Here is a 14801-nt window from a genome sequence, read left to right as displayed (position 1 = left end):
GTGTGCTAAGCATTGCAGGATGTGTACAGCCAGGAATGGTACAGGGAAACCCTGTTTTACTTTGTCCATGTCACTAGGCCTATTATGGCTCCAGGCTTTGCCCATCATGGGGTCTTCCAGTCTTGGAACCATAGGGATGGATCACTGCCCTGAAACTCTATTGAACCATGAAGCTACTTACACTCATTGCAACAACATGGCAAGAATAGCAACTTTACCGGCTGACCCCACTAGATTGGATACACCAAGGGTGACCAATCTATAAATGAACAGATAGCCAAGGGCAATGCATAAACAAATCAGAAGAAAAAAAGGAAAGGTTTAAATATGAAAAAAATATCCAAAGAAGAAGAGGTCCACCACCTAAGGACACTAGCAATTAACTGGAGTCTCTAGGAGTGGGTGGGGTTTTATTGTATAAGCATGCACTAGAGGTGGCCCTAGCAAAGTGATTAATGATAGTTGTTCATTTTAGACAACCACTAAAAATACTACCCCTGTTTTAAAGTTTAGGCCCTTTTTTCTTGTGAAAAAAAAACTAGGCCCTTAAACCTAAAGGATAACTCCCTTTTCATGGAGAAAAAAATAGCAAACAAAGAAAAAATAATATAGCATATACAATTGTGAAGCAAGTCATCTTGTATTTGAATGTTATTAAAAATGACCCTTTCTTTTCAATCTGCAGCTGCTTTAACATTCTGCAAATGCAGTGCAATATGGCTACCCTTTGTTGTTCTGTACACAGAATGTGTACTGACCACTCCCCAGAAACATAATTTCCTGCTTGTGTGATTGGCTCACCGATTTTCCCAGAAGTCTACACTAAGATACAAGTCCGATTTCAGGCATCCCCTGCAACAAAAATTTCCTTTTTGGTGAGATACTCCCAATACGTTTATAGGGATGCAGACCCAGCAGATTTCCTCATTAGTGCCCTGCCAGGTGCACAGCTGATTGATAAATATGAAACCACCCCCATTAGACTCACTTTCCAACAGGGGCACAGAGGAACACACAGGGATTTCTTTAGAATAACAAAAGGTCAGAATCTGCAACAAAGGTTGTTATAATCCTTGCAACGTACATAGATCACCCAGGGGGACTGTTTTTTTTTTCAATAAAAGTGGAGTTACTCTTTTAAGTAAGTAAAATGTGATAAATCATGGTGTTAAGCTTAAACTACAGACATTTAGATTTTTATATTTATATTGTTATATCAGAAAGGATAACTTACCAAGCAGCAGCAGAAGCCCACCATCCAAGATTTAAAATATCAGCTATTGTAGGCTACAAAAGATATTCAGTTTAGTATGCAATAAAACTGTTACGGTATGTTCAATAATTGTTCAGAGATATTACATACCACAAAGACAGAGCGGGGCGCAGCTGTTTTTGCTGGCTCTTCACCTGGATCACACACGGACTGGTAGTCATAAGACTTATTAAATGCATATACAGAAATGTTAACAAGCTTTTTCATTAGACTTGGGTCAATCTCTCCAAAAAATTTGCCAATCTAAAAATGCAAACACAAGGACAGAACAGATAAAAATACATCAAGGCATGAGCATTCACGTTTCAATTCAAATGAAGTGACTTCGGAACAACATATGAAAAGAAATGCATTCAAGTGGAAATCCAGGTACACTGCTAAAAACATATATGAAACATTTATGTTTAGTGTTACACAGTAAATGACACAAGATCTGTAATATTGCACTGCCAATCTTTTTATGTACCCGTGTGTCACATAGCAGGGTCAAACACCATATATCCTGGTTCAGCAATACATCTTCTAATGTCACCTCTCCATTTTGTGCTTCTCACTTGACAATGCTCCTGTTGAGATAGCAGGCAGATGATCCAGGAAGCATAGAGCTAAACCACGAAGTAGATGATGATCTTCCTGGCTGTGTTGTATGACATATGTGTGTAAATAGCAAATTTGCAAACACTTTCACAGCTGGAATAAGGCCTCATCCCCACAATCCTTGTCTGGTGGTTGTGGGGGTCTGCGGGCGGGGAGGGTTTTCGGAATCTGGAAGCCCCCTTTAATGTACCCCTTACCAATTCAAATAGGGGGGGGCTGGGATCTGGGGGTCCCCTTTGTTAAAGGGGGCTTCCAGATTCCCATAAGCTCCCCACCTGCAGACCCCCACAACCACCAGACAAGGGTTGTGGTTGTCAAAGGGAACATGTCAGCTCCTTCAGCGGTGACCGGGAGGCGGTACGGGCGCTTTGTTCTAAAATAAGTATTTCATAATGGGCTAGCATGCGGTGCATACTAGCTCATTATGCCTTTGCCTTACAGGTTTTTTTTTGCGGGTATACAACCGTTTTAAAAAGTCTACATGGGCCATTTCCCATAAAAAAGGCATTTTGGATTCTATTTCATAATTCTCAGATTTGTTATATCTGTATTTAAAAGATACATTCTTAAGACTAGCCCTTGCGAAATTATTATTTTACTCTACACAGAAAAGTATTTGCAAGTCATCCAGTTCGAGTGAAAAGATTAGCATACATACTGTCTTGGTTGCTGTATGCCAAGTTTAAACAAAAGCTTAGCATCTGCTATCCATTTCGCTAAATTTTATGTGTAAAACAATACTTCCATATGTAAGGTGTTTCTGGGTTTGGTAATACCAACACACACTTTTAAATATATTTTCAATACATATTTCACATGCAGTTATCTTCAAAACTAATCTGATGGAAAAAATCATATTAAAGCTTACACAGTTATATTTTGCAACTATAAACTGCATTGAAGCTTTCAGATTAGTGCAGTTCCTCCCAGGAGACAAGAAATAAAATTACAGGTACAGACCTGTGAATTGTAACTCTTCTGATTTGACATCAAAAGAAAACCGCCATCATCAAGAATTACGCAGTCCAATTGCTATAAAATAAGTCAGTATAAAGAGGTCAGTTTGTACATGAACTGATCTTACATCCTCACATATGTTCTGTTGACTGGAATACATCTGTACTTATATCTGTGTTCTAGGGAAAAAGATTTCCAAATATTTTAACTCACTTATCCTATTACTGGTACTGTTGAGTACAACACAGCTACCAATTAGTGACAGTACTGTCCAGTGTTATTTGTTGTACCACCTTCTAATAAAGATTAGATAAAACACAGAAGGTTTTTATTTGGAACCCTGTTTTTCTTGCAAACAAACCTCATATGATAACCACAAATCACTGTCACTGTGATCATATGATTGTGAATCATATTGACTAATTCTCTATCATTATTTTAAGACAAGTGCAAGGTGTGAGAACTAGGAGCATGCACATGTGCCTTCTACTAGTTCTAAAATTAAAGTTAGATTAATGTATTTAGAGGACACCCTTACTTAGAACAATAATTTACAGCTTTCCTTCAGTAAACTTCAATAAACAGGGATTCTAATTACATTCGCTGATACACAGCCACTTGATGAAGCAGTTATACGCCTGTGTACAAAATCCAATAAAATAATATAATAACCCAAATGCATACTTTCTGAGACTATGGGCCAGATTCACAGAAGAGATACGACGGCGTATCTCCTGATACGCCAACGTATCTCTGTGATTCATAGAATCAGTTACGCATAGATAGCCATAAGATCCGACAGGTGTAATTGACTTACACTGTCGGATCTTAGGATGCAATTCTATGCCGGCCGCTAGGTGGCGATTCCATTGCGGTCGGCGTAGAATATGCAAATGACTAGTTACGGCGATCCACGAAGATCCGCGCGTTCGTCGCAATCCTGTACATCGTCGCTAGTCGTTTTTACCCGTCTCAAAGTTACACCTGCTTTAACATGGCTTATCTTTAGATCAGCCATGTTAAAGTATGGCCGTCGTTCACCGCGCCAAATTTCAATTTTTTTTTTTTCGTGTAAGACGTCCGGGAATATGAAACGCCGTAACGCACGTCGCATTTAAAAAAAAACGTCGGGGCGCCGTAATTTCGCGCAATGCTCTTCGGGAAATTTCCTAATGGAGCAAGCGCAGAACGTTCGGCACGGAAACGCGCCTAATTTAAATGGTGCCCGCCCCATTTGAATTAGGCCGGCTTGCGCCGAGCGCATTTACGTTACACCGCCGCAAGTTTACAGGTAAGAGCTTTGTGAATCGGGCACTTACGCTGTAAACCTGTGTAACGTAAATGAGATACGTTACGCCGCCGTGGAGTAACGTAATTGTCTGTGAATCTGGCCCAATATATTCTTTTTCCTGAGGGTTTAGACTTTATGTATTATCCCCTGATAAAATAAAAGACGCAAAGGATTTGGGTAGTCACAATAATAATTAACATTATTGCTACTACTGTCCCCTGTATGTGATTTAATCCCCCAGACCTTTCATAAAGGTAACTATAGTCTGATGTCAGGATAAGTAACATCAGGTGTAAGTACCGTATATCCTACCACCTTTATAAAATGGGACATTGCTCTACCATGAGTTAGAATGCTCTCAGGACATGCTGGGGCCATCGTTTTACAAAATTAGAGGCACCTAATGGCATCTGGGGGTGACATTAAAGCCTCGCACACACGATAGGTTAACCAGAGGACAACGGTCTGAAGGACCGTTGTCATCGGTTAACCGATGAAGCTGACTGATGGTCCGTCACGCCTACACACCATAAGTTAAATAACCGATCGTGTCAGAACGCGGTGACGTAAAACACAACGACGTGCTGAAAAAACCCGAAGTTCAATGCTTCCAAGTATGCGTTGACTTGATTCTGAGCATGCGTGGATTTTTAACCGATGGTCGTGCCTACTAACGATCAGTTTTGACCTATCGGTTAGGAATCCATAGGTTAATTTTAAAGCAAGTTGGCTTTTTTTTTAACCTATGGTTAAATAACCCATGGGGCCCACACACGATCGGTTTTAACCGATGAAAACGGTCCTTCAGACCGTTGTCCTCTGGTTAACCTATGGTGTGTACGAGGCCTAAGTTTATTCTAACCATGGTTTGCTTTAAATGTTGTACCAGGCAGCAAGCAGTTTGTGACATACACATTAATGACAGAAGGAAAGACATAAATAATATCTAATGGTAATTTTTCAACAGTAAGGGCTCTAAAAATAGCCTAATTTTCCACTTTTACATAAATGTCCATCACCATATATGAACTAGCAAAAATAAACTGATGCTGCCATTTGACTTCAAAACTTTTCCACAAAGAATACTTTAAAAAACATTTTACTTAAACTGTATATATCATATTTCCTCCAAAATTATCAGTGAGCACAGTCCTCTCAGCTGGGAAAACCACAGCTGTAGCAGCAGAATCCTAATTTACTGAAATTTAAGAACTCTTACCGAGCTGTCCATTTTACAGTTACAGACATCATCGATCTTACACTGCAAAGAGGAAATGGAAAAATTGTATTCATTAAGACGTGCTCAGAGGGATACAATCAAGCACTTGGTCTGAACTCAAGACAACAGCACATTCTTTTACATACAAGCACATATTCCCTTCATAAACAGAAGTTCAAGTATACGGCAAAAATATCTGATATTTGTTACTTATGATCTGCAATAGAACAATTAAAGATGCTTTAATTATTTATTTAAACAGTGCCTAAATTGTAATTATGAGAGACTATCTAGAAGGCTGCAAATTATAGGACAGTGCAGTAATGGTATTTGCTTGTGATACACACTGACAGTTGTAAGATGTTAAATGCCACGATTGATTCATTTCAAGGCAGCAAATAATTGTGCTGCTCAGAAGATCAGCATTTGATTTATGTAGTTCTATGATGAAACCCATTTCTGCATTTCATGCATTTCTTGTTATAAGGAATGAGCCGAACACCCACCCTGTGAGGCTACGGCAGTATGCTGAGCCTGCATGGGATAGAGCAGAGGGAGAAGTGGGCTGCCGCGCTCTGGGGTAGTAACAGCCTCTGATTGGTCAGCTGCGGCAGCCCCCTTCTCTGATAGGTCCGTTCGCGTGAGGTAAAATCCGCACTGGACGAGCCTATATAAGGGAGAGGCTGAGGCGATTTGCTCAGTCACATCTCCTGACAAGCAGCATCGCCCGCCTCTCCCTCTCTCTCAGGATGAAGCGCGCTGTGCAGGACAGCCGTGAGGAGCTCTTATGTAGACTCCTAGAGAAGGCGGAGAGCAGGGGAGGTGAAGAGTGGCTGAAGCGTTGCCTGTCTGAGGAGAGTGGCTCTGTTTTATCTGTCAGCCCAGCTGCAGTACCAGAGATGAGCGTGGGCGCCCCCAGGAAACAGCCTGGAAGAAAAAAGAAATGTAAGACCAATAATTTAGCTCCTCAAGCTGAGGGAGCTGCAACAAGAGGTGCTTCTTGCCAGCAAGGGAGCAGCGCTGCCTCTTCCCCCCCTCCTGGGGACTTGGGTGAGCATGTTTTACCTGAAGTTGTTTTCAGTAATGTTAACCAGTTATCTGCATTTTCTAGTCTAATTGAATCTTTGTCTGTCATTGTGCAGCAGTTCAAAGGTATACATGATGCGGATTTTACCTCACAAAATGTAAATATGTATGTGCAACCAGGTGAGAGTCTGAGTACTCAGGCATGCACAGTAAGTCAGAGTGCACAGGAGACTGGTGCTGGAAATAGCGATAATGCTATTGATATGGAGGAGGTTGGTGTGGTGTGGCATGAGGCTGGTCATCCCTCTCTGCTAAATAAGGATGTTACTGTCAGATCGAGTGTGAGGTGTCCTGCTGTTAATAATACTTTACCCCTCAGATCCTCGGCTGCTATGGTCAGCGAGTCTTCCTTTAAGGAACCCCTCCCTTGCAGTTTATCCCCGCTGGGTTTTCATCTGTCTAAGTCAGTCAAAGAAAAAATTTGGAGGGGTGAATATCTCGATATATTATCACTTCTCCCTGCTTCTAAGGAGTTTTTGGCTAAATCTGACAGGCAGTCCAGCGAAAGAACAGAGGAAGATAGGAGGAGAGCGGTTCCTAAGACATTTCAAAACTGGCTGCAAGCGTTCTGTATCTATTCAGCAGTTATGGGAGAACGCTTCCCGGGGAAGTGCTCAGGTTTATTCCAACACCTGGATATTATTGCGGAGGCCTTTCGCCACTTTGGCGGCTCCGCATGGTTCTCATATGACGAGAATTTCCGTCAAAAACTAGCTGTGCACCCATCGCTGCATTGGGGGGCTAAGGACGTTGGTTTATGGTTAAACCTTATGCTGCCACCTAGGCCCCAGTTCACCCCTCGCCCCGCTTCAAATGGTCAGAGTCCAGTCAGGAAGGGTGTATGCTTTGCATTCAATGAGGGTCAATGTAAATTCTTATTGAATTGTAGATACAAACATGAGTGTTCTTATTGTGGCGGTACTCACGCGGCGAGCAGATGTTTTCGTAAAGCTGCCGCTAGTTCCTCTCATTCAGGACCCAAGGACACACATGGGAAAGGCCCCGACTCCGGTGAGCCTGGCAAGAATGCGCCCATGGCTCGAGCGCTATCCAGACCACAGGATGGCGGCTCTGCTAACTGAAGGTTTTGCCAATGGTTTCTTAGTGCCATCCTTTACTGGTTCAGGGTGTACACCAGTTAAAAATTTACTATCGGTATCCATGCACTCTAACTTAGTGCTTGAGAAAATTTGCAAAGAATTGTCTGAGGGTAGGGTGGCTGGCCCCTTTAATGACCCGCCATTCTCTAATTTCCGGTTGTCCCCTTTGGGCATCGTACCCAAGAAAGAGCTGGGTGCGTTCAGACTGATCCACCACCTATCTTACCCACCGCATTCGTCACTCAATGACGAAGTTGCCTCTGTGGAGGCTCCAGTCTGCTACGCCTCATTTGATGAGGCTTTGTGTCTTTTGAGGCAAGCAGGGCAAGGGGCTGTGCTAGCAAAGGCTGATATTAAGTCGGCTTTCCGCCTTCTTCCCGTGCATCCACAAGGCTTCAATTCTTTGGGTTTTCAATTTTTGAATAAATATTATTTTGATAAATGCATGCCAATGGGGTTTTCTATGTCATGCTTTTATTTCGAGGCTTTTTCCTCCTTCTTACATTGGGTCGTGTCAGTCGTTATCCCTCAAGGCCTTATCCTACATTATCTAGATGACTTCTTGTTTTTAGGTCCCCGGGGGTCATCAGTGTGTATGGAAGCTTTACAGGTTTTCTTTGACGTTTGTCATGACTTTGGCGTGCCTCTGGCCCAGGAGAAAACAGTTTTTCCCACGACAGTTATTGAATTTTTGGGGATCACGGTTGACTCCGAACGAATGGAATTCAGATTGCCACAACAGAAGATACATAAAATGAAGTCTATGATTGCAACCTTTCTTGTCAGTAAGAAGGTGTGCTTAAAGGAGGCACAATCTTTGCTGGGTCTTTTTGCTTTTGCAGCCAGAGTCATCCCTATGGCGAGGGTATTTTCGCGCAGGTTCTCGTTAGCCATAAAAGGTATGGTGAACCCTTACGCTCATTTCCGAATTTCAAAAAGCATCAAGGATGATCTAAGAATTTGGGATGCTTTTTTAAATGAGTTTAATGGTTCCTCGGCCTGGCAAATGGACTTTATTAATAGTTCTCAGTTGGAATTCTTCACCGATGCAGCTGGCTCTGCTGGGTTCGGGGCTTTCTTGGATGGGCGCTGGTGCGCCCAGTCCTGGCACCCTGATTGGCTCCAGAAGGAGATACTTCAAAATCTAGTTCTGTTGGAGCTCTTTCCAGTGATTGTGTCGGTGGTTGTGTGGGAAGACATCTTTAGGAATCGTAGAATCTTAGTTCATACGGATAATAAAGGTGTCTTTTTTGCCATCAATACTCTGTCCTCTAAGTCTGATCCCGTTCTGAGGTTATTGCGTTTCCTTGTACTTCATTGTATGAACTGTAATATATGGTTGAGAGCTGAGCATATTGCAGGTAAAGAAAATAACATAGCAGATTCTTTATCTCGTTCACAGTTCAAGAGATTCCGAGAGTTGGCGCCATCAGCGGATCAACATGGCACCCCTTGCCCAGACTTCCTCTGGGGCTTAATTTGGGAATAATATTCCGGAATCTCAAGGCTTCAGTAGCGGAAAACACCTGGAGGGATTATAGGCTTTCATGGCACAAATGGTGCTCTTTCTGTCAACCATTGGGTTTGGATCCACTAGATGTGTCTTCTTACGTGGCTTTGTCTTTTTTGTCCTTTCTCATTCAGTCTAATCTGTCCCCAGCTTCCATAGGTAAAATATTGGCTGGAGTTTCTTTTTTCCTTAAGTTTGCAGGCCTTCCTGCTCTTACCTCTTTCTTTCAGGTCACCCAGGTTTTGAAGGGCCTCAAAAAGTCTAGGCCCTCTTTAGATAATAGGCGTCCCATATCTATCCCCATTTTGATCGATCTTCTTCAGATCCTTCAAGATGTCTGCTCATCCAATTTCGAATCTTTGCTTTTTAAGGCTGCTTTCTCTATAGCATTCTTTGGAGCCCTTCGGTTAGGTGAGTTTACTGCAGCAAATAGAAACGCTTTTTCATTTCTCCGTTTTTCTCATGTTCAGTTTGACGTCGGTTCTGTCCGTCTGTTTTTGTCCAGATCAAAGTCCTCTCAGGTTGGCCAGTGGTTTTCTTTATCCAGTTCTCCTAATGAGGCTATCTGTCCCGTGTTTCATGTTCGTAATTATCTTTTGGTCAGACCATTGAGTAACGATTCCTTTTTTATTCATGAAGACTTGTCCTCTCTAACTAGGTACCAGTTCTCAGCTGTTTTGGCCTCCTGTTTGAAGCGCTTGAATTTATCTGGGTACCAATTTTCTTCCCATTCTTTCCGAATTGGCGCTGCCACCACAGCTGATTCTATAGGTTTTTCAGAGAGTAAGGTTAAAAAAGTGGGCAGGTGGGGCAGCAATAGATATAAGTTATATGTTCGTCCCAGTCTTCTAACTTTATGATTCTCTTTCAGATTTATCCAGGAATATCGCTTGGGTCATAGGTCACTCCTACGTGTTCTGGGCTTACAAGCACTCCGGATCCAGATCATACTCTGCTAACCTGGGGCTTGATCCTGATTTATTTTTAATTTTATGGTCAGGTGTTAGAGGTATGCGGTGGCGCAATTTAAAAGACCACCTAGCTTATTTGTCTTCTGTCTGGCCTCAACCCCAAGTGATAGTTATCCACGTGGGGGCTAATGACTTGGGTAAATTCAACACATGGGACTTGTTATGTGAAATGAAAAGGGATCTCTATTCCATAACTCAAATGTTCCCAGGTTCAGTGTTAGTATATTCTGAGATGGTTCCCAGGCTGTTATGGTCGCCGCACGGCACCCTTTTCTACGTGGATAGAATCCGCAGACGGCTAAATAGGACGATTCATAGTTTTATGCCTTCAATTGGTGGCTCTTCCTTTCGTCATTCCGAGTTAGAGGGTTTTTTGCCTGGGTTGTTTCGGGTTGACCAAATTCATCTGTCAGGCATTGGCCTGGACATTTTTAATATGGGTATCCAGTCCATGATCGAATCAGCCACGGTGGTGGGGGGGCCTCGGCCAACAGCTTCGCGGTTGGCCCCGGCCGGTGGGGAGTAGTCGTCCAGCTTTTGCTGGATGGACAGAAATTAATTTGATTTTAAAGTTTTAAGTTTAGCCAATTTGGCCTTTTGTAATTTAATTTATTTATTGAGAAAATTTTTGTAACCCCGCCCCCACATTTTATGGATGACACCGTGGCCAATTTTACCAAAGTTAAATAAAAATGTTGTATCAAATTGTTGTTTGGTCTCCTTATTCAATACCTCTGTACTAGCCCATGTGAGGCTACGGCAGTATGCTGAGCCTGCATGGGATAGAGCAGAGGGAGAAGTGGGCTGCCGCGCTCTGGGGTAGTAACAGCCTCTGATTGGTCAGCTGCGGCAGCCCCCTTCTCTGATAGGTCCGTTCGCGTGAGGTAAAATCCGCACTGGACGAGCCTATATAAGGGAGAGGCTGAGGCGATTTGCTCAGTCACATCTCCTGACAAGCAGCATCGCCCGCCCGCCCACCCTTACCTGTCAGTTTGTCATAATAAGTCATGGGGTCGTCTGTATGGGGGGAGTAGTCGTCCAGCTTTTGCTGGATGGACAGAAATTAATTTGATTTTAAAGTTTTAAGTTTAGCCAATTTGGCCTTTTGTAATTTAATTTATTTATTGAGAACATTTTTGTAACCCCGCCCCCACATTTTATGGATGACACCGTGGCCAATTTTACCAAAGTTAAATAAAAATGTTGTATCAAATTGTTGTTTGGTCTCCTTATTCAATACCTCTGTACTAGCCCATGTTCGGTTCACACCAGAACCTGCGAACAGACCAAAAGTTTGTGTAAACTTTAGAACCCCATTAAAGTCTATGGGACTCGAACATTTAAAATCGAAAGTGCTAATTTTAAAGGATAATATGCACGTTATTGTCCTAAAAAGTAATTGGGGACCCAGGTCCTGCCCCTGGGGACATGTATCAATGCAAAAAAGTTTTAAAAACAGCAGTTTTTTCAGGAGCAGTGATTTTAAATGACTTTTTATCCTTTAGAAATGACACTTTATGCAGGGACAGTTCTAAGCACGGGAAACAAGCGATGCTTTACAGGCATACTTTACACACCCCCTAGGTACGAAATTTAAAGGAATATTTCACTTTTATTGTTTCACTTTAAGCATTATTAAAATCACTGCTCCCGACTGCCGTTTTTTTAAAACTTTTTTTGCATTGATACATGTCCCCTGGGGCAGGACCCAGGTCCCCAAACACTTTTTATGACAATAACTTGCATATAAGCCTTTAAAATTAGCACTATAGATTTCTCCCATAGACTTTTCCAGTGTGTTCTGCGGATTTTCGAATTTGCCGCGAACACCCTAAATTGTTCGCTGTTCGGTGAACAGGCAATGTTCGAGTCGAACGTGAGTTTGACTGGAACTCGAAGCTCGTCCCTACTTGTAATATTTTTACTTTGCAGAAATTCTCAAGCTATCTAGATACAGTTCAATATCCAAAATTTGATTATCATTCAAATTAACAGCTAGCCACAAAAGTAAAAACACACATATTATATATGTTGTATGTTTGAATATTCTGTATATATAAATAGTTCTACCTTTCAAAATATTTATGATCCTGTTCAGCCACTTTGACCTGCCCATACAGCGTAGAGAAAAGAATGGCACCACTTTCTCTGGTATAGTTAAAGGCTAACTTCACCTTTTGCAACATGATACATGTTACTCCAATATTTAGGGTGCAACATCAACCACACCTACCCACAGAATGACATGTGGGGGTTCTTCTCTGAAATCGGCACTGCTGAGTGTGGCTCTGTCATTCATAGAGAGATCTGTAAATGAGTGAGCCACAAGACCCATCTGCCACTGCAGGAGATTGACTTGTAGTTCCCAGTGGTATATACAAGTGTAGCACCCTAGTTGCTCCAAAATTTACCTGCCAGGTATAGCTACCCTGGCTAATTGTTGAGGATCAATTGATTTCACGCTAGGTTTGTAATTGCTGCACTTTTCTCTTTTGAAGAGTAGCCTTGTGTTTCAAGCCAGGGACCGAGCAGGCCAGAGGGGAGAAGCTCAAGAAGTATCTGGTGACTGCCTATTCTTTCCATTCAATTCCATTTTCTTTTGAGATGCTATAACATTTTTATTCTTTGTCTATTCACAGATAATAGTATGCCTCTTTGATTTTTGATTTGTTTGCCATTGGACAAAACTTATTTGGTGATCCAGTTTTATTGAAAGTTATATTGAGCGCCTCAGTATGTCTATATCACCTAATTACAATCTTACTGTATTGTTTTGTATTCCTATGTCATCTTTGTGGAATTTGTCTGTTCTCGTATACTGTTATTTTTTCAATAAAAAGTTTGTAAAACAAAAAATAAAAAGTATATTAGGAAAATTTAGGAATGTACAAGCCATGCATACTGTTGTAGGTCACTCCCTCCTACAAACAGTTGGTGATACTGTGCTTTAACAATCTGATTGTTATTTAGTATACAGTATGGAGGCAGTTTTAGTACACTCTCAACAGGAAGGGTACGGTAGGGTTGCTTTTAATTCCACTATGCACTGATAATTTACCTCTTGGTTACATATTGTATTTAATTACCTGTAAGCTGTTTTTAAAGTGTATGTAAGCAATACCTATTAACTTTTATTTGCTCCTTTTTGTTTGTTAAAAGTAAAAGTAAAAAAAAAGGTAAAAAAAAATAAAAATGTTTTATCTGAAAAGTGCAAAAAACACCTGTTTTGATACTGCCAGAAATCCAGTGAGTATCTTATATCCTGAGCATTCTGCTGCAGTGAAATCTCAAGCAGTATTATCAGCCCTGCCCAATTGTCATTTATGGACTACATGGTACAAACAGCTCTGATAAGCTTAACACACATATTACAGTTAATAGATTTATTTCTCACCACACATTTCCCCTTGCAAGATTCACAAAATGAAAATACATACATACCGGTTCTTTGGCGGTAGCATTTGTAAAATTCCTCATCCAGATATCAATGTCTATTTTAACTCCAACAACTAAAATGCAAATAAGTGAAATTCCTGTAACTCTGTATATTTGTAAGTGTCTTAAACAAATTACTATTCCAGAAAAGTTGTAAAAGTTTTATTTTGTGACTGTAAAATCTAACAGCCAACAACTACATTGGGAACGCTTAAAATACATTAACTCAGCTTTTTCTAACCAATAAATGACCCAGCAGGCTTATTTGGTTTAAAGGATAAGTGCACTTTTGGTACTGTTGGTGTTTTTTACTCCCTCCCCTTCCACAATATGTCAGTATAGATTGTACTTACCTTCAACACTACTGCCAGAGGATCTTGACCGTGTTGCCTGCCCTGCACTGTACAGTTTCAGTCTGATGTCTTTATAAATCTTCTAGGGTGTATTTGTGTTCTAAAGTTTTTATTCACTTTTATGGAAAGCAAGGCCACAGCCTAGCCGACAAGGGGCCAGATTCACAAAAGACATACAACGGCGTATCTCCTGATATGCCATCGTATCTCTGTGATCCGCCCGTCCTAACTATGCGGCTGATTCATAGAATCAGTTGCGCATAGATAGCCCTAAGATCCGACAGGTGTAATTGACTTACACCGTCGGATCTTAGGATGCAATTCTAGGCCGGCCGCTAGGTGGCGATTCCATTGCGGTCGGCGTAGAATATGCAAATGACTACTTACGGCGATCCACGAAGATACGCGCGTTCGTCGCAATCTCTTACGTCGTCGCTAGTCGGTTTTTCACGTCGCAAACTTCCGCCTGCTTTATCATGGCTTATCTTTAGAACAGCCATGTTAAAGTATGGCCGTCGTTCCCGCGTCGAATTTCAATTTTTTTTTTGGCGTAAGACGTCCGGGAATACGAAACGACGTAACGCACGTCGGCGTTCAAAAAAAACGTCGGGGCGCCGTAATTTCGCGCAAAGCACGTCTGGAAATTTCCTAACGGAGCATGCGCAGAACGTTCAGCGCGGGAACGCGCCTAATTTAAATGGTGCCCGCCCCATTTGAATTAGGTGGGCTTGCGCCGAGCGGATTTACGTTACACCGCCGCAAGTTTACAGGTAAGAGCTTTGTGAATCAGGCACTTACGCTGTAAACCTGCGGCAGTGTAACGTAAATGGGATACATTACGCCGCCGCGGCGTAACGTAATTCTACCTGAATCTGGCCCAAGATTCCCATATAAAAAAAATAAATAAAATGGAAGCTGCGGTTCACACACATCAGTACAGCTCAGAAGGTTTTGGCCAGAGGCTGTTCAGTGACAGGAAGGCTGCACAGATCACAGAACAGTAATGTTG

The 14801-nt window shown here is 41.8% G+C and overlaps 1 protein-coding gene across 8 annotated transcripts in view; it reads right to left on the bottom strand.

The window, feature by feature from the left end:
* CACNA2D1 (calcium voltage-gated channel auxiliary subunit alpha2delta 1) overlaps positions 1-14801 on the bottom strand; it is an 856738-nt gene that overhangs the window by 47218 nt on the left and 794719 nt on the right. For all 8 annotated transcript variants that reach the window (XM_040343442.1, XM_040343444.1, XM_040343443.1 and 5 more), the window contains 5 exons: positions 13446-13513; positions 5338-5379; positions 2831-2902; positions 1364-1516; positions 1235-1287 (listed from right to left, as the gene is read on the bottom strand). In XM_040343442.1, the coding sequence (XP_040199376.1) occupies positions 1235-1287; positions 1364-1516; positions 2831-2902; positions 5338-5379; positions 13446-13513 (388 nt within the window). The remainder of the gene's footprint in view (positions 1-1234; positions 1288-1363; positions 1517-2830; positions 2903-5337; positions 5380-13445; positions 13514-14801) is intronic.

Source organism: Rana temporaria, chromosome 3 (assembly GCF_905171775.1).
Source record: "Rana temporaria chromosome 3, aRanTem1.1, whole genome shotgun sequence".
Classification (NCBI taxonomy): domain Eukaryota; kingdom Metazoa; phylum Chordata; class Amphibia; order Anura; family Ranidae; genus Rana; species Rana temporaria.
This window is presented reverse-complemented; position numbering and strand designations above follow the sequence as displayed.